General features: G+C 35.1%; 1 protein-coding gene across 1 annotated transcript in view; it reads left to right on the top strand.

Annotated features, from left to right (window-relative positions):
* LOC149791390 (thiamine pyrophosphokinase 1-like) overlaps positions 1–13,713 on the top strand; it is an 83,068-nt gene extending 69,355 nt beyond the window's left edge. Inside the window, exons 5-8 of the mRNA XM_089969940.1 lie at positions 2,630–2,719; positions 4,073–4,222; positions 9,897–10,011; positions 10,583–13,713. Coding sequence (XP_089826066.1) covers positions 2,630–2,719; positions 4,073–4,222; positions 9,897–10,011; positions 10,583–10,707 — 480 coding nt within the window. The 3' untranslated portion in view covers positions 10,708–13,713. The remainder of the gene's footprint in view (positions 1–2,629; positions 2,720–4,072; positions 4,223–9,896; positions 10,012–10,582) is intronic.
* Positions 13,714–20,481: the final 6,768 nt, after the last annotated feature.

The following is a 20,481-nucleotide window of genomic DNA, read 5'->3' as shown; positions in this document are numbered from 1 at the left end:
CCTTCTTCATATGGCATATCATTATGTACGATATCCTATAGGTACCGAGGACATCCTTCTTCATATGGCATATCATTATGTACAATATCCTATAGGTACCGAGGACATCCTTCTTTATATGGCATATCATTATGTACGATATTCTATAGGTACCGAGGACATTCTTCTTCATATGGCATATCATTATGTACGATATCCTATAGGTACCGAGGACATCCTTCTTCATATGTCATATCATTATGTACGATATCCTATAGGTACCGAGGACATCCTTCTTCATATGGCATATCATTATGTACGATATCCTATAGGTACCGAGGACATCCTTCTTCATATGGCATATCATTATGTACGATATCCTATTGGTACTGAGGACATCCTTCTTCATTCGACAGATGGTTATATATCACATCCTATAGGCACTGAGTACATCTTTCTTCGTACTTGTTAAGTATGATATTGTATGGGTACCGACGGCATCTTTCTTCATGCTGGTTAGGTATGATATAGTGTAGATACTGAGAACATCTTCCGTAATAGATTTTAAAAAGGTACCGAAGGATGTACTTTTTTCATTAAACTTTAAGTTTTCTCAGCATAGTTCACTTAGCAGCAAATCAGTAGTTGCAGGTCTTGTTGCTCCCGTGACAATTTTCGCAGCTTTCCACGGAAAGTATTCCTTTGACTTCATTAATGGTTATTACAGCTGATTCACTAACAGTGTTAATCATAATATTCTCGTGGATTGTGATTAAAGCAAAATGCTGAAAGCCGGAACGTTCGACTTCACGTCTTCAAAGCATTGGTTAAGATAGAACTAATTTGGGTGGGTAGAGGTAGCCGTTAGGTTTTTATTGTTAAGAAACGAGTGTACGGTTTTCTATCTTACTTGGATGGTTGTTTTCTATTTCATAAAGTGTCAAGGTTCTTCATGCATTTCCGCTTTTTGACACATGTATGATTAATAATCCTATTCTGTCGTTTCCTGTATTTATCTCAGTGTTCTGGATTATTGATTTGTCCTTTTTGTGCCATTGGCGGGATGTAAATAGTCTACGTATTAGTGTGGTCAGCCAAGCGGGATCTTTTGGCCTAATTATTTTTACAGCCTATAAATGAATAGCAACTGCGTCGGCAACAAGAAGTACTTTTGTGGACTTTTCTGTATACTGGTCAGTAATATCAGAAATAATAATTTCCCAGTAGGTTTAAGTCTGTTGCGGGCGAGAAAAGGTCATTATTTGCGTCATTATACTTCCATATACGTATCATAATGGTATGTTCATCTATTTATGGAAATTAGGCAAAGCAGAAAGTATCTTTGGTGTCAAATATAGCAGTTACTGTATGGTCCGACATTGCGTAACTTGTTTAGGTTTGATTCTTTTTCACTGATTTTACCTTGATTTTACCAGACGTCAGTGAAATGAATATGAGAGAACTAGGATGTTTCATTTTCCGCAAAAATACTGATTGTATGTGTTTTATAGCTTTCACTATAATTCCCATACATGTGTATTTTATCGGGGGTGAGGCTGGGTGCTTACTAGCATTTTTGGCTCAGGAATTCAATCCGTGTGGCACATATTAATGTTTTCTTTCTCTTGGTAATATTTGCTACACTGTTTTTTTTTAAAATGTTAACATAATGACGGTATTTCGCTACGTTGTTTCATTGTTGAGAGGGGTGGTGGTATGCGGGTGTTTCCCTTTTCTTCCCCTTATTAATGTACCTCTTTATAACACTAACATTTCTAAGCGGAAATAGAAATCACGACTCCCAGAATTAACAACGTGCGATATTTATTCTCAGTATAAAAACACGTTCCCCTCTTTCCCCTCCTCCAATAAAAAACAAAAACAAATTTTTGTAATAAATTTTTAACAGTAAACCTGAGCTGGCAGTGAGCTTCTTATCTAAGAACTCAGAACGTTAATTGGGAGGGAGAGCTGGCTCTGCTTTCAAACAAGCAATCCGTAAAGTCAAATGCAAAGATGTTTTTACATCAGCAAAATGTTACTCCATATTCTTTTCATTGCTTCTAAAATTCGAGAATTTTACAGAAAATACGTTTTACAGAACCGGTAAGCAAGCTAATTACTGAGTATTACGCATTATTTCCTTCAGATCCTAAGAAAAATTTACTATTGGCGCGTTTTCATGATAAATTATTTTTATTATGACGCATAAAAAATAATTTTAAGAAAATCGAAGAGAAATGACTTTTGTGTAAAATATACTGATTCTAGAAATGTAGCGCACAAATCAACGAAGAACCTTCTCATTCGCACCTTTTTCCGCAGTTGTTATCGTTGCCCATTTTAATTTTGTTTGGGTGAGGCGATATATATATATATATATATATATATATATATATATATATATATATATATATATATATATATATATATATTAATAAAGAGAGAGAGAGAGAGGGACAGACAGACAGACAGACAAAGGTTTCAAACAACACGTACATGCACTTGAAAATCGCTTCAGTACTTATGTCATGGGTTTCTTCAACAAAGTACTTTCTTTTCTGTTATTCTTTTTCTTTTATTGTCTTGTGGATATAATTTTCACTTCGCGGTACTTGAAGTGCCATTGACTTATGTACGTGTATTTCAGGGAGTGGAAATTATCCCTACTCCCGAACAAGACGAGACGGACTTCACCAAGAGCATGCGGATAACGGCAGAGAAAACCAAAGACATGCAGGTCTGTAAAGGCACTTGCAGTACATGTTACTGATTTAAATTACCATTTTAGTCAAATATATAGTTTTGAAAACTTAACGTGGCCTGCTTGTGTATATCAGTGATGCAGTGTGCAGTACGTGCTCAGCCATTTAACAGCGTCATTATCAGCAAGGTGAAGAGCATGTAGTCCACCGTGGAACTTGGTCATGTTATTATGATTTTGTCAGCATTTAATATAATTACATTTAATATATTTATATAAACTTTGTCAATATTATATTATTATAATAACTGTGAAAAATTGAAGACGAGTATAACCACGTTTTGGTTCAAGATAAGTTTGCCTCGATGGAGGCCGTTCTATAAAAGATACAGGCCGCATAGTAGTAAAACTTGTCGAGCACGAAACACGAGCCCAGTCTGAACGTCTGGAAATGTCAGCTGTACGTTGACGGAACTAAAGTGGGAAACATGGAATTTTCAGAATGTTTCTGACTTAAGCGCCTCTGATAGCAAACTGAATTTGGTACTTTGAGCTGTAGTTCAAGTTTCGTGGTCAAGATATGTCCAGATGAGGTTGGGTGTTAAGTTATTTCGTTGGGTTTTAAGTGTACTTTAATAGCATTATTGGGAACTAAATACCAATCCGAGGGACACACTGAAGCAGCCCCCCCCCCCCACCCCCGGCTGACCTGGGTGGATATCGTACTATTTCCGGGAGCAGTTTAGATGTTAAAATAGTCATCGAGTTTTGATGTTAAAATAGTCATCGAGTTTAGATGTTAAAATAGTCATCGAGTTTTGATGTTGAAATAGTCATCGAGCCGTAGATTCATTGAACATGGTTTTAGTGAATAGGACATTATTTTGCCCAGCCTTCAGACCTTGGGGTCAATGTTACATGTTTGACAGCAATGGTTTTTAATAGTGTTAGACACGCAGATCCTGGCATTCATATTTCGTGAGATCATGCATTGCTTCAGATCATAATGCTGCTTTAAAATAGAAACCAGCTCAGGGCATGCATACACATTTATGAAGACTATTTAATTTATGGCTATAAATATTTAGGCTCTCGTGACGAAAATTAAATCAATATCAGACTACAATGTTTCATTTTTGTTTTACCAAAGCTGTTTCTGTTCATGCCATGGAGCATGTCAGTGGTCACGAATTTCTTTCAAAGCAGACTAAAATGGCCAGTTTGTTAAAACATATCCTTGTTGATAACCCAGTCATGCAAAGACGAACAGAAAAAATAAAATTGAATGCAATAATTATAAGTTAAATCAAAATAACACGGATGAGGGAAGTCTATTGGTGATGCTATTTTGGAAGACATGTCCATAAAATATGTTATTTCTTGTCACAGAAGGATGCCATAGTTATCCTGGGAGGATTTGGAGGTAGAATGGACCATGTCTTTGCAAATATCGACACATTGTTCGTAGCCAGGAAGCTTATGCCAGGTGTACCTGTCTACTTGTTGTCGGACGTGTCTCTCGTAACTCTGCTGGAAAAGGTCAGTATTTGAACAAATGAAAGTTTTTGTGCTCGCATTGTTGCTTTACCAGCGCCTTTTTGATAAATTTCATTGCAAAATAAGTTGCTTCATGTGTCGAGAAAGAAAAATGATTGTGCTCCTGATGTGATATTTTATTTTTGTGTTCGTTAATAGTTATTTCTTCAAACTTAAACAGTGTTTTGAAGCATCTCTTTCGCATGAAGTTCCAATTTACCAAAGCGTGAACATTTTGATAAAATTGTAACTATCTATTTGTGGTTGTATGTTTTGTTTGGTGCTTAATCCATTTTTCTCAGCATGAAAGGCTGTACATGGCGGCCAAAAAAACTTGCAGAGCCCCCCCCCAAAAAAAAAAAATCACTGACCCACGGGAAGCTACTGGCATGCTTTCTCACATGCCCACATTGGCGGAATCCGAGACTGGAACCCATGCGGACAGAGGTGAGATGACTTTGGTGAAGGCGAGCGCTTTAGACCATCCGGCCACCCCAGCTGTCTTTTTGTAATATACAGAAATGCGCCATAGAGCGTATGTAAATCTTACTGTTGTATATATACATTACTTAAACAGATGAATGATACCACTACATTACTATTTTATAGGAAGATTGCCATGTTGATGTTGTAAACCATTAATAAGATTATAAATCTAAAAGTGTCAAACTTGAATGCAGAATAAAATCAGAATTGACTCTGACGTACAGACTGCAGGCAGTGGTGATAGAAGAGGTGGCATTACATGACACCGTTCTTTGCTGATTTTATTCAGTGTTTTATTCGGCACACCCATAGGCAGTGCTTACAATTCTGTTTTTATATTGCTACAGTAAACATATTGTTCCCCCAATCCTCAAATCACTAAATTCAGTGGTTTCGAAATGTAAAGCAAATGTACAGATATTGAATTTCGCGAATGTGATACTAGTTCTGTCAGACACCCTAACACCTATATTGGTGGCTAATTAATTTCGCCACGATGATCCTGTGGCGAATTTTACAAAAATAAATAGTATGTGATAAAAAGTAGTGCCACTGTGCTAACCCAGTCTTATTTACAAATCTGTTTTTTTAAAACCAGAAGGTGACCTTTATACCCTTGCTGAAAGTTTAGATTAGTTTAACATTAACAAATAAAACAAATGCCAGATTGGAAATTTTGCTGTAATGTGAATCGACTGTGCTGGAGTTTGGATTGACTATGCTATGTGAACAGAACCTGCTGGAGCACAAACCGAATATTTTGAAATGTGGACGGGCTATGCCAGAGTGTGGACGGACTGTTATGGAGCATGGACCCTCTTATACTAGAGTGTACACAGACTATGCAAGAATGTAGGCAGACTATACTGTCGTGTGAACAAGGTATGCTAGAGTGTGGGCCGACTATGCTGGATTGTAGACTGACTGTACTAGAGTGTGGACAGAGTACGGTATAGTGTGGACCGACTATGCTGGAGTGTAGACTGACTGTACTAGAGTGTGGACAGACTACGGTGTATTGTGAACAGACTGCTAGAGTGTGGATCGACTATACTTGATTGTGGACAGACTATAATGTAGTGTAAACCGACTGTACTGGATTATAAACAGACCAGACTGGTGTGTGGGTCAACTATTCTTGGTGGAGACTATACTGTAGTGTAAACGGACTAAGCTGGTGGAGTAGATATACTTTGCTGGAGTATGGGCATATTCATGTTTTACCACTTTTGTCTATGATATTTATTTCAAAATTTCATTCAGGGTTTATCATCATCGATATTATTGATGTTATTTGTTTATTTTAGTTTAGCACTAAGGTTTGTAAGTCTTGGGTCAAGTTCTTCATTCTGTTATTTCGTCTTATCATCTCAGTAAGTTAATTAAAAGAGAAAAATAGGTACAGATTTCGAGGTAAGACTTACTAATGTGAAGTTAGATCGTGAAATGACATTGTGAAGTCAATCGGTGGAATGACATGAAGTCAGATCGTAAAATGAAAACGTTAAGTTTGACGGTGGAATGTCATTGTGAAGTCAGACAGTGGAATGACAACGTGAAATCAGACTGCGGAAAGACAGTGTGAAGTCGGACAGTGGAATGACAATGTAAAGGTTATACGGTGGAATGACAGTGTAATGTCAGACAGTGGAATGCAATAAAGCATGATGAAGCAACAGTATATCAGGAGTTAAGGTCCTGGATTCGCTACTGATAGGGTCGTGGTTCGAATACTACCACAGGATAAGCCTGAATCGTCTACTTTTGTGTGCGTGGACAAGGAACTTTACACACAACTGCCTCGGCATTAAATAGCCTTCGTGTGTTTATGTGACATTAAATTCTGAACCAAAAGCAAGCCATACGTCCATGCTCATGCACCACAAAATTTATGACAAGAAAACCGTGCTATGAACCTTTCAGTTAAGCTTGAGTGGAATCTAGAGTGTGCCTGAAAAACTTTGTTGTTTGGTTAAAACGGGTATCTCTCTGTGTACGTATCAATTTTTTTAAAAATTATTTAAGAAAGTGATTCGATTCTTTTGTGGCATTTCTTTTAATATATAGATAATGTAGGCTGACTAATGTACAATTATAATGTACAAATATTTATCTTCCCAAACATATCCTGTAAGTATGATTTTGTATTTCGAAAAATGCCGGTACCAAATCTTTACATTTAACAGGGTATTTTTTCTTTTGTTTCATTATGGTGTCAGAAAAAAGCTATGAACTGGTCGAATCACATTTGTAAAGTTTCAGAAGTTGTCGCATAAAGGGAGCTGTCAGTTTCATTAAACAAGTTATTTTTTTGTCAGCATTTTAGATGCCACTTGTCTGCTTATACATAACTGACAAGTCTTAATCACTGTATTATCATCAAATCAATTTTGTAGTACTTGAGGGAGATTGTTGGCTTAGGTTTTCCCAGTACAAATGTGCTGGAGATATTTCACTGATGGTGTTCTTTTCAACACCTATAATTTTATAAGGATCTGATCTTCGAAAATCAAGCCAGGTATTCATCTGAAGGAGAAGAAAAGAACTTAAAAATCCGGCAAGTGTTACTTCGGTTCCCTCTTAGTCTTATTTAGAATAAGACGATGAATGTTACGATGACTTGTCATCACCAATAGCAATACATTCAATGGTATTTTGCTATTGAAAGTCAATGAAATTCAACCTGTCATTCAAATATTACGTGAATATCACTTGAAATTCAAATGCAGGTATTTTATGGATGAATGAAGGGTTATCAGATTGTTCTGTGAAGATATATTTTTATATATAATTCAACCGGATGTTGGTATACCAAACCTGAACTAGTTTGTGAAGCATCACGATGAGTATATTTGAGTATCATTCAGACATTCAACTCGAATTGGAAGGAGACGAGGATGTTCCACTTAAACCGTAAAGAGTATGTTATAATATATTAGTTTTTCTTTACTCTCAGCGTAGAATTTCTACTCATCTGTATCTAAAGGCTTAATATAATGTGCACTCGCACACACGGAGGGCAGAATTACATTATAATCTACTTCTGCAAGTGGCGAGAATACTGGTAAAAGATTTAATTAATTTAATTACAAGAACACTAAGTTCGTTGTCAGTTTCGGAATTTATTTGTCTGACAGATTTATAAAGTATTTTGTGTTTTTAGTCTCTGCCAAATCCCTTGTCAGTTTCAGCGTTTTGTATTTTGGTTCCAGACAATGGCCGCAATTATTGGTCTTTATGGATATATGCTGGTCATTAAAGATCAATTTGGTTTGTTAATGTGTGTGTGTTGGTCATTTTGGGTGGGTAATGATCAGCAGGTATGGGGGTATGGTCAGTTAGACTGTGTTGGTCAGTAGATGTGAGAATTGGTCAGTGGGTGTGGTTCAAAAGAGCGGATATTTCCATTTCCATTTACAATATAATGCCATTCTGACCTCATAACTCGGCACTCTTCTACTAAAAATTTTAATGCTGCAATGGCGGCCTTTGAAAGATATTTACTTTCAACAAATGTGAACTATTGCCCCTCCGTCCAACTATTTGTCTCCTGCCCATATGTACCATCCAGCCTCTTGTTCTTTCATGCACACTCGCCATTAATGTATTTTTTAACTGTTTCGGAAGGAAGTGATGACGTCACATCAATACTTATGAAATCTAAAATCATACAACGTGCATTTTCATGGTGCAGGTATCCAAGACACTACATTTACACAAAAATTGATGTAGTAGTCATCCTAATTTGATTATAACTAAGATTTATGTTCATGCATTATATTAAATGTAGATACATTTAATGCGAAGCTGACATTTAATTGGAATATGTTTTATTGTCGTTTTAGCGGCTCATTCATCATATTTTCTTCATTTTGATGTATTCGTTCATTCATTTATACGTTTATTTCTGTTTTAGAAAAATATGTCAATAACGTAGACGACAAATTAACTAGTTGTAAATGCACAGGTAAGTTTGTTATAGGATCAAATTAGGTTTCAAATTGTTAGATTGACAGTCTTTCTTGGTTTTAAACATGAAATGTGTGTGTGATTAGGATTTTTAACGTAGCTTTAACAAATTTTCAGTCATATCGCTACGATGTCTGCAGTGTGGCAGTTTAAAGTCTTGTCTATCACTGGGGCATCGTGCCGCAGACATAGAAGCATGATGTCCCACCCAGTCACATTATCCTGTCCTAACACTATCCTCCTAATGCTGAACACCTAGCGATGCAGCTGTTAGTACCGTTTTTGTAAGTCTTTGATATGACTCTGCTGGGGTTCGAACCCGCGATCTTCTGCTTCCGAGACGGACGCTCTAACCACTACCGGAGCGGTCTATATAAAATGAGAGTGGTGTAGCGGTACAAGCAGTGTAAAGAGTACAGTGTGTCCCATTGTCTTTCTCACCTTTAGAAAGACTAACTATAGTAAAATAATGGTGTACCTAGGATATACACGCTGTGAAAAGAGCTATATACGTGACATATTAATTATGTATTTGTGTGTCTGCATGTACCATTTAAAAGGGTAAAACCTCGTGTTTAGATTTTTGTCGGGAGCACAACAATATATGGTTTTAATAAACGACGGGGACTGCCATAAGTGTGAATTTTAATGATGGCTTATTCCAAATGGTTCGCTTATAGCGGACGGCAATTTACTATGAAAATGTACCACACAAGTGAAAGTATCGAAACGCTAGCTGTTGAATGAGATTCATTTACTTATTGTAGTCCCGATATTGTCCTTTCTAACCAATAACGGCATACAGTTGCCGATATTTCAAACAACTCCACATCTGTGTTTTGATGTTTACTAATCAAATTGAGATGGATAAGATTTTTTTAAAAATACAATCCTTTTGAACTCTTTAAAATCTGTAATTATGCGGATAACAGGTGTCCTTTTACATATATGTAGCCAGTTATAGGTACATTTTTCAAACAGAGTATAGGGTTTATAAGCAGTGGGAATGGCTATCGGTCGTCTGCTGCCAATCTTGACACATTTTGATCATATCAGACAATGCTTGTTCGCGGTAACTTGAAGTTTGTCAATCATTCAGACGAAAGAATTTGGGTATGCTTGTTTGATTGTTTTTCTGTTTATCAGACTTTCTGTCCGTCTGTATGTATACATTTATCTATGTATGTTTGTGTGCTTGTGTATGTTATGTTTTCTGTACTAGGATAGAAAGACGGTAATTCATGTAGACAGCGGATATGAAGGGGAGTGGTGTGGACTTATTCCGATTGGCTGCCCGTGTGAGCACGTGACCACATCAGGCCTGAAATGGAATCTTGGTAAGTTGCTTGGAGACGTGCTTATTCTAGAAATTAAAATTTGTTATAATTTTACTTCAAGGACTTGCAAAACTGTAATTGCGTGTGTGTGTGATATGTATGTGTTCCTACCTGCAGAGGCAAAAGTTACAAAATTCTACTAGGTACTTGTAATGATAAATCCTTGAAAAAGTTCTTAAATATTACAATATGTATCCAATTTAATTTACCGCTAACATGGGCAATGAATCTGCTACAGGAAAATTGAACCACACGTAAATCATTGTTAGAAATGTATTTATTTACTTTTCTTTGTTAATACTTGTTCTTGCTTACTTAACTTTGGTGCACATATTTTATTAGGTATTCTCAGGTGATAGATTAGGTGGAAAGAAAAAGTAAAGGTTCTTTCCGTATGTACTTATATCTACCTATCTACCCCCCCCCCCCAACGTACTTAGGCCTAAATATTTACAAATCGATGACTTAATTAATGTGTATGGAGAAAGAGAGAGAGAGAGAGAGAGAGAGAGAGAGAGAAACCAGAGTGATTTCCTTTATCTGTCGATTTAAGAATCGTCTTCGATTTCAGATGACGGTGTTTTGAAATTTGGAGAGCTTGTTAGCACATCAAATACCTATAATGGATCCAACACCGTATCCGTAAAGACGGATGAACCTTTGTTGTGGACGATGGGAGTTAATTACCGAAGATAAACAAGTAGCAATAAAATGTTTCATGGGACACTATAGGTCGACTGAAATAATTGTCCTTTTGCGACCTGAAGCTGAATGCAGTGCAGATCGTGTAAACACAATTAGTCCTGCAATTTACGGCTGTATATATAACTTGGAGCTTATTACGGTCAGCGTAGTAGATGCAGATATTAACACATCTTTCTTCTCCATTCATTTTCGTATGATTTTTTATTTACAGCCAGATGCAGTATGAAATAATTTTGCGAATGCAACCTGTCTTGCAATTTATAGTGGATTGCGCTGAAACTTAGCACATCAGAAAATATGTATCTTGGGCAGTCATTATTGATTACAGACTCATTTCCATTATTGGTAGGAATATACATACATACATACATACATACATACATACATACATACATATATATATATATATATATATATATATATATATATATATATATATATATATATATATATATATATATATATATATATATATATACACACATCAGCAACTTGCACGCAGTTCTTCTAGTTTCATTTGCTTATATTTCATAAATGCGTTATGGAATCATTATACTTTGTAGGAATCATCATGCAGCTACAACAAGTCATTATGTGACATGGTCGATCTTTGAATTTGCGGTCAAGGTCACATTAATAGAAAATTCATGCAAATGTTTTGTTTAAGATTGTTTCATTTTCTTATATTTCCTAAAACCCTCAATACTAGCATAAATCATTTTGAAACCAAGATACTTCGTTCTATGACAAGCTAGCTATCGCCTTTGACCTTGGAGTCAAGGTCAGTCATATAATATTTTTTGTTAAGGTTTGTGGTAATTTTTTATATTAGCTTATATTACTATAATCTATCAATGGATTATCATAATACTTGTGGTGAATCATTTTGAAGCTAAAACCATTGATTCTATGACATACATGCTTGCCCTTGAATCTTGGGGTCAAAGTGATAGTCATTTAAAAAATTTCTTTAGGTTTTGTTTGAACCAATTTTCCTTGATGTATATTTGCTAAACCTCTTGGTGGATTTTCTTCATACTTGGGATGAACCATTACAAAACCATGACGAATCCTTCTCCATCACGCTTGCTCAATTGTTTGATCTTCAGGTTCAAGACCTCTGTCAATATTAAGGTTTTGGTTAAAGATTTTCTCTTTTCATTCACATTTATCCCTAAAGTTGATTTTCCTTATAAATTGGATGAATCATTAAGAAGCTAAGACAATTTATTATGCGAAATGATGTTGAAAAGTTTGTCTACAAACATATTTCACTGATGCTTTGGTCATGGACTTATCCTTCTTGATATATGTGATACACATGTCAGATATTATTGACTTGTAGATGTGTTCCCTTCAGTTACATCCACGTCTCTTAAGAGAAGACAAAATTCTCAGTAATTATCTGACAATCTTTTTATTCCTTTGAGTATAGTCAAAATGTTTCCTGCTGATAAGTAAGGTGGACTCCACCATTGTCTTTCGTTCTACAGATTTATCTCCTGTCTGCTACTAATTGCCTGCTTATATAGATTTGATGCATTTTACTTGACGTAAAACAAACTCAGAACAAACTTGTAACAAACACTTTAACATTTTTGTTCATACTGCTGCTTTTGCCATAAGTAAAATTACACAACTGCTTCACGACCAGTTAATGCAGTTGAGATAATCTGTTTTGTTAGCATTTGCTTTAGCTGACACTTGTTGTATCCTTTCAACATGACAATTTCTGATGTGAATATTTTTGTAATTTTGTTATGAGACCTCAAACTTTCAACACTGATAGCTTTCCTGTATTTTTAACTTAGACACATTCTAGGCTCTGGAACCCTGTTTTATAATATTGCTGAGAGAACACAAATAATTTCTGTCAGGATGGGAGACAGGTGAGTTTCTAAATCCTCTTCAGAAGTTAGTTGCATGTACAGATCTACATACTGCAGTAATCCATTTTTTTTTATCTTTGATCTTTGTTTTGAATGCTGTGTGTGTGTGTGTGTGTGACAGATCATTAGTGTTTACATTTCGTCTTCAGAAAGGTCAATTTCACTAATTGTAATATTATTTATTTACAGTTAGTACAAGATAAGCAAGACATGTTACTACCATAGCTTTGATACTACCCTTTTCATGTCTTGATGACACAATACCTTTTCATGTCTTGATGATGCTATATCTTTTAATGTCTCAATGACACTATAACTTCTCATGCCTTGATGACACACAATACCTTTTCATGTCTTTATGACACAATACCTTTTTATGTATTGATGACACACTATAACTTTTCATGTCTTGATGACACAATACCTTTTTATGTATTGATGACACACTATAACTTTTCATGCCTTTATGACACAATACCATTTTATGTATTGATGACACACTATAACTTTTCATGTCTTGATGACACAATACCTTTTTATGTATTGATGACACACTATAACTTTTCATGTCTTGATGACACTATACCTTTTTATGTATTGATGACAAACTATAACTTTTCATGTCTCAATGACACTATACCTTTTATGTATTGATGACACACTATAACTTTTCATGTCTTGGTGACACAATACCTTTTCATGTCTTGATGATACTGTGCCTTTTCATTTCTTGATGACACTATACCTTTTCATGTCTTGATGATGCTATATCTTTTCATGTCTCAATGATACTATACCTTTTTATGTATTGATGACACTATACCTTTTCATGTCTTGATGACACTATAACTTTTCATGTCTTGGTGACACAATACCTTTTCATGTCTTGATGATACTGTGCCTTTTCATTTCTTGATGACACTATACCTTTTCTTGTCTAGATGACACTAATACCATTTCATGTTTTGATGGTAATATACCTTTTCCAGTATTGATAAGACTATGCATGTTCCATTTCATTTATTGATGACACTATACCTTTTTATATTTTGATGACACTATACCTTTTCATGTATTTATTTACCATTAAACAACAAACAAACTTAAACTGTCTTATCTGTCCAATTAATAAGTCTGAATACTTACCTATCTGGTTTTCTATATAATATGTTTGTCAATATGTCCATCTCTCTGTGTATCTATGTCCAATCACTGTTACTGATATCAAATGTCTTATAATTTTGTATAATTTTTTTACCAGAAGCAGAAACAGAGTAGTATATGGCTGTATTCTCGTTTTTTGGGCTGTTCCCTATTGACTGAAGAGCCATACGGTATATATTCGCTTACAAGACAAGTCCAACTGTTTCCAACATTCCCTTTGACTGGCCGATGTTGTTTGTTCTGCTGCAAACCTCATAGACCCAAATGTGCTGGTGCATTATGCAATGACATATATGGGTATGTGTAGTTTACAGTTGTTTTGAACTTATAAGGAGTATATATGGAATTATGACAAGTTAATACTTTTCAGAGTTTTTAAAATAATGGAAATGCACATGAATATGCACACGGCACTTCATTCTTTCTGAAATACTATCCTCACCTGTATATTATGTATTCCCATCTGTCAATTTCACAGACCCAGATTTGCCCCAGCATAATGTCAGGGTCTGCGTAGCTAGTTATATTTATGAGTTTGAATGAGCAGGGTAAACACTGATCTGCTGATGCATTTTACAGTGTCATATCAGAGATTGCTATTGCAATTGATTGCACGTAATACGGTAGTCTTTCGCATCAACTAAAACTAATAGACTAAGGCACCATGGGAATATTGCTTGTGAAAAATAACATTTGATTTAAGATGATAAGAAGGGAGAAATAGCTTAGTATTTTCGAATAATTTTTTTTGAAGTACGTTTTTATGTCTATTCTGCACTTGACAAGAAAGCAGTGCAACCCAGATTTTAAACTCCTTTCAGAAAGCAGTGCAACCCAAATTTTAAAATCCTTTCAGAAAGCAGTGCAACCCAAATTTTAAAATCCTTTCAGAAAGCAGTGCAACTCAAATTTTAAACTCCTTTCAGAAAGCAGTGCAACCCAAATGCTAAACTCCTTTCAGAAAGCAGTACAACCCAAATGTTAAACTCCTTTCAGAAAGCAGTACAATCTAAATTTTAAACTCCTTTCAGAAAGCAGTACAACCGAAATGTTAAACTCCTTTCAGAAAGCAGTACAACCCAAGTTCTAAAATGCTAAACTCCTTTCAGAAAGCAGTACAACCCAAATGTTAAACTCCTTTCAGAAAGCAGTACAATCTAAATTTTAAACTCCTTTCAGAAAGCAGTACAACCCAAGTTCTAAAATACTGTCATCAACAATAGTGGTTAACGTAGCACACAAGTGTAGAAATTGGCATATTTGAAATAGTGTGAGTTAAACGTTCGAAACAAATGTGTTATGCATGTAATCTTACCAGATTAAAACAAATTACTTTTTGTCAGTGAGATTTAGCTGACAATTATGCATACTATTCTTGCAGGTGAAAAGAATAGCATAGTGAATATGTTTTTGTTGTTGGTTTGGAAGCACATAGTTTTAATATTCGCATATCAGAGGACATAATCAGAAAATAACTAATTGTGTACTCTTTTGACTTTTGGATTTCAATAAGACAACAAAACAGTTGTCAAAAGTAAGAAAGATCTTGATTTGCATCTGTTGTTGAAATAAATATTTGCATTTCAAATTAGGATATAAGTTATATATATATATATATATATATATATATATATATATATATATATATATATATATATATATATATATATATATATTGTTCGTTATGTTATAGACAAAAGAACCCGCTCGGCTATTACTCTGGCATACATTTTTTTTGTTATATCTCTTGCCACAAGTTTTTCTAACGTGTAGGAGTCAAGGCGTTTTCGTACATTTTATGTTAAGTTTTTTTCCTCACTCCTGACGAGAGCTTGCTTAGCTCGAAACGTTGGGAAACCGTTTTCAATTTGTGCCGATATATATATATATAAATGACGCATTAATATGCGTATATATTGTTGCAACAATAGGTTCTGTTTCAGCAATAGACTATCGCTTCTGTACTCACTAAATCAGTGATGAATTTCGACTGACTCATCATTAGCAAAGTAAAGAAATAACGAGAGAATATTAATAATCCATGTTGTCTCAATGAATTAAACATGGTACATAATTTCATTTTTATCATCTTTACTTTCCCTTTCAGGTCTCTCTCCTTCTCTGTCTCTCTCTCAGTCTCTGTATATCTCTGTCTGTTTCTCTCCGTCTCTCTCTCTCTCTCTCTCTCTCTCTCTCTCATAGGGAACAAATACGGAGAAATCTATGGAGTGAGATAGAAAAATTAAAACGGAATTTGTACCAAGCAACCTTCAGGAACCTGTGGGGGCCCCGAGTGGCCGAGTGGTCTAAAGCGCTTTCCGTTACGGATCATTGCCATCTCACCTCTGTCTGCCTGGGTTCGAGTCTAATATTCGGCCACTGTGGGTATGTGAGAAAGCTTGCCAGTAGCTTCTCGTGGGTCGGTGGTTCTTTCCGGGGTTTTCCCGGGTTCTTCCTCCACCATTAATACTGGCCGCCATGCATAGCCTATCGTGTGCTGAAAAATGGCGTTAAACCCCACAACAACAACAACAATCAAGAACCTGTGTCTTCATAACTGTTAGGTGTGCACGTTCCATGAGGATTAGTTCACGATACCAATGATAGAAAGTTGAAAGAGTCTGTCAAGATTTTATGGTACATTTCTTGGTTACACACATACTGTAATCTATTTAAAGCTGTTTTTTCTTCGTTTTGTATAAACCGATTAATAATAACTGATTATTTAATATTAAAATGTCAGGCGTCCCTCCCCCGGCTTTCTATCCCATTCATTGTTTTGTTGGCAATGTTAATAAATGATAATAATGACTAATGACTTACATCACCTATAAATATATTTAAATGTTTGAATCGCCTCTTGTCGGTTACTCATTTTGATTAGTTTATATTTCCCACTCGATATGAATGAATTTTTGTGCGTTTATTGTTCAACTTGCTAGCCTAACTCTGCTTTGTTTTAGTGCTCAACATTCTTCATCTAAACCGTCTTTCATGCATACATCTTAAGTAATTTATATATTTTTTTAGTAAATATGAATGAAAATAGAAGTTATATATATATAGTAAACCAACAAGGCTTGTAAAATTCAACAGAAAATATATTTCCCTTGAATATAAAGTGACAATTTAAACCTGACATACAATAATGTGAATTAAATCCCAAACAGTCCTAACAGTTCTATCACAAATCCAGAAGTAAACAGTTCCAGGTGAATTCCGGTGGTTTTCCAAATAAATTCCTATATTGAATATGTTGATCTACCTGAATCTTGAATGTGCTAATGTGCTAATGTCCTGGAAAATGTGGAGAGATGTTAACAGTCTTTTGATGTATCACAGTGATATAGTCGAAAATGTCCTTGTCTGAATTCACGATAAGTGCAAATTAAACGCGTTAGCCCAAGAATAATATTGAGCCCTTTGCAATTCAAGTTAATACTAATTGACTAAATAAATAAATCACCCTGAGCACAACAATAAGACTGATTCTGATTCGGATGTTAAGCAAGAATGAATAATCCTAATGTATACAAACTTATATACCCTTCCACTTGCCCAAAGTTGCAATTACCATTTTAGGGAATACTCTCTCAACTTATTGGGAAATTCCCATTCTGGAAGTTTCTGAGATCTGACTCCAGACTGTATCTTTATCTCAAATTAAAGTTAACATGTCTGCAATTATTAATTATCTGAATATTTAATCAGTAATCATGGAGACATATTACCTACGTATTATATTATGTTGTTTACAAAATAAATGTCGCTGGTTAGTTACATCATAAACATGACTTTGGACAAAGTTCAAGTACAAAGTAATCATTGAGAAAAGCCAATAAATACTACAAATTACGTATATATAATGACATGGGCAATAGAAAATCATCAAAGCTGACTTATTTAAAACTGAACACTCAAATTAAATAAAAATAAAATTATGAGGCATATAAAAGAATAATCTCTGACAAAGGTGACATATTTGTGGCAAAGTGGCAGTTTTTCGAACATAACAAAAGGGCATACTGGTGTAAGTATTTTCAACCAAAGAACACATTTATGGTCACAACATTCAAGATGTTGTTTGAAAAATAGAGAAACAAGAAACCTCCACTCATATAAGTATTGTATATTAAATAGACCATAAAAATATATGAAATTAATAGAACATAACACAGTTTTAAGCACGTTCATCAGTAATCTCCGCAATTTTGGGTGAGGTGCTAGAAAAGTCAGATGGGGGGGGGGGCCATTAGAGGCAAATATAGTAGGATCATCCCTTTAACTATATTTAATTTGAGTCCTGAGTGCCAAAGATGTATCTTGATATATAATTAAAACATATGAACTGCTGTATACAATTTAACTTTAGAAAATGTCTTCATAAACGATGCCATATTTTCCAAAGAGCAATGCCTGAATCGCACTAATCAGAAGCAACAAAAGGAACCAAGGAGGCATATTTTTCTTTCATTTCACTGTGTCACTTTGTGGATTAAAAAACACGATATGACATTTGGCTATCATATGATCAAACTGGCATATTGATTTACTTAATGGGAATCATTAAACACTTTTGATCAGAAAACAATAAAGAGGACGAATAAACGAATGTCGTCATTACTGAAACATGGAATAAACATCATTAATTAATGACCATGAAGATTAAAAGGGAGACTGTCCTAGACAGAGACAGTCTATGATAAAAGTATACGTGGAACATAATTGTCCAATATAGTAGGCATATGAAATGCATTCAGTTTTTATTGCATGACTAATGTTGTTAACGTATCCGCCAACATCTTTAAAACGACGAAACCACCCCAGAATTGGAAGGTACATAAGAGAATTACATTCGTACACTTTATCCAAATTTTCCTTAATGTCAGTCAGAGAGTATCCTGAGAGCGTCCCATTTTACAGTATCAGAGCTGTTCTCCTCTGACAATTTAAAGTCACTGTCATTTACTTATGTTATGTCACACGCATATATATGCAGCTGTCCAGCGTGTTGCTCGTGCAGCTGTGGGTCATTTGATAGAACGTTGTTTCGTATATCAATCGGCATTGAAATGATTGACAGGTGTAAAGAAAGAAAAAGTTCTAACAAAATATTCGGCACGATTCACATACCACTCTCATTTCTTCCATGTACGTATATGACGTCCCTTTAGCTTATTTCCTAATACAGCCCACAGATGTGTAAAATATTCAGAACTGTTCAAATACTGATCCTGTTTCTCCTCAACGTACAATTTTTTCGAGGTCCTTCATCAAGTCTAACGACATATGTTGTGACTTTATTCGTTTATTTTTTTCTCCAACCCAAATGTGTTCTTTGGTCGATATACTAATACTAAGGTGGACATTCTAGTGTGTTCACTTTAACTTCGGTCGGAAAAGTCTGGTACATCTTCTCAAAGTGGAGCTTGTTTTGTAATGTTTTAAAGGATCAAACACTCTGAGCACAATCCCTGTTTTTGGACGAGTTAATTAGAAACCCACTCTTCAAACAAAAGATCTACAAATTTAAATTGCTCGAGCAAGAAACTGTTGTATAAAGTGTTCGAGATAGATTTTGTTTTCAGATTTTGTTTCACCGTTTCGATTGCTTCGAGTCTCAAAAACTATTTATTACATCAGCTGTTAAAATCAAATGAAAATCGTCGATCTTGAAGACGTAAATCGTGTTACTAAAATTGACAAACAGTACTGCTTAATTCTCTTATGGTTGGTCAACATTTTCTTGAGACTGAAATCCATAAGTTTACCAAAACTTCCGAGCTTTTTTTTCCTAGAAAATTCAGCAGGTGTGGTACATCTGGTCTTCTAACATAGGTATTCTTGTTCTAAAATGTATTATGCAGCTCGGTTTGAACAAGTTGTGAGTCTTCCCTACCACTGTGTATGATTTTTTTTATATTTTTAATTGTTCGGGTTGTAAGTGGTGCGAGCCTTCCAACCATCGCATATATTTAACTGTTCCTGCAAAGCTTCAAGGTGTGGCTATTCCGAAATTCTATGAGATTATTCGTCTCATTATGTGGAAATACTTTAAAGCGGTAAAAAATATAATTTTCAAATGATACACAATATCAAAGCCATTAGTGAGCACGATACTTCAAAGAAGCCAAATAATGTTGGATATTGACGACTTAGTTTTATGGGTTGTTGTAGTCGATAATCTGCTACTTGTTTGTTGCTCGCTGGAGTCGCGTTTCAGAATATTATGGGATAATTGATGCATGGGAGTGCCTTTTTCATTGCTGTAGAGTATTGATACTCTGAATCAAATGGCGCAAAAATGAAACCTTAATAATGTATGCAGTTATAAATAAAATATCATTTTTGGTTTATCAAAATAAACATAATCGTCTCGAAATGAACTATTAGAAGGCTTGGAAGATATGTTCGAATTTGATGCAAAAAAAAAGGAGCAACAGTTTCATCCTTTTATCGTGGTTAAGATTTGTTTTAAATTCACTTCTGTCTTGTTTTTTTTATTGGCCATATCAAGTGCAGTATTATGTTCGGTGGTCATGTTTTATCTAAGTAACACACAACTATATATTTTATGTTTTGAAGTTCATTTCACTGAAAATGAAGACCGCACGGCTCATAGGTCCCACGTCACGAAATCCATCCTTCTTTTATATATCATTCGATCCAATATTTTTATGTATAAACATTCGGTAGCGCCACAAGATCCTTC

The sequence above is a fragment of the Sinohyriopsis cumingii genome, chromosome 9 (genome assembly GCF_028554795.1).
Source record: "Sinohyriopsis cumingii isolate HCF-2022 chromosome 9, ASM2855479v2, whole genome shotgun sequence".
Classification (NCBI taxonomy): domain Eukaryota; kingdom Metazoa; phylum Mollusca; class Bivalvia; order Unionida; family Unionidae; genus Sinohyriopsis; species Sinohyriopsis cumingii.
The sequence above is the reverse complement of the archived record's forward strand: the minus strand, read 5'-3'. Positions and strand labels throughout refer to the sequence as shown.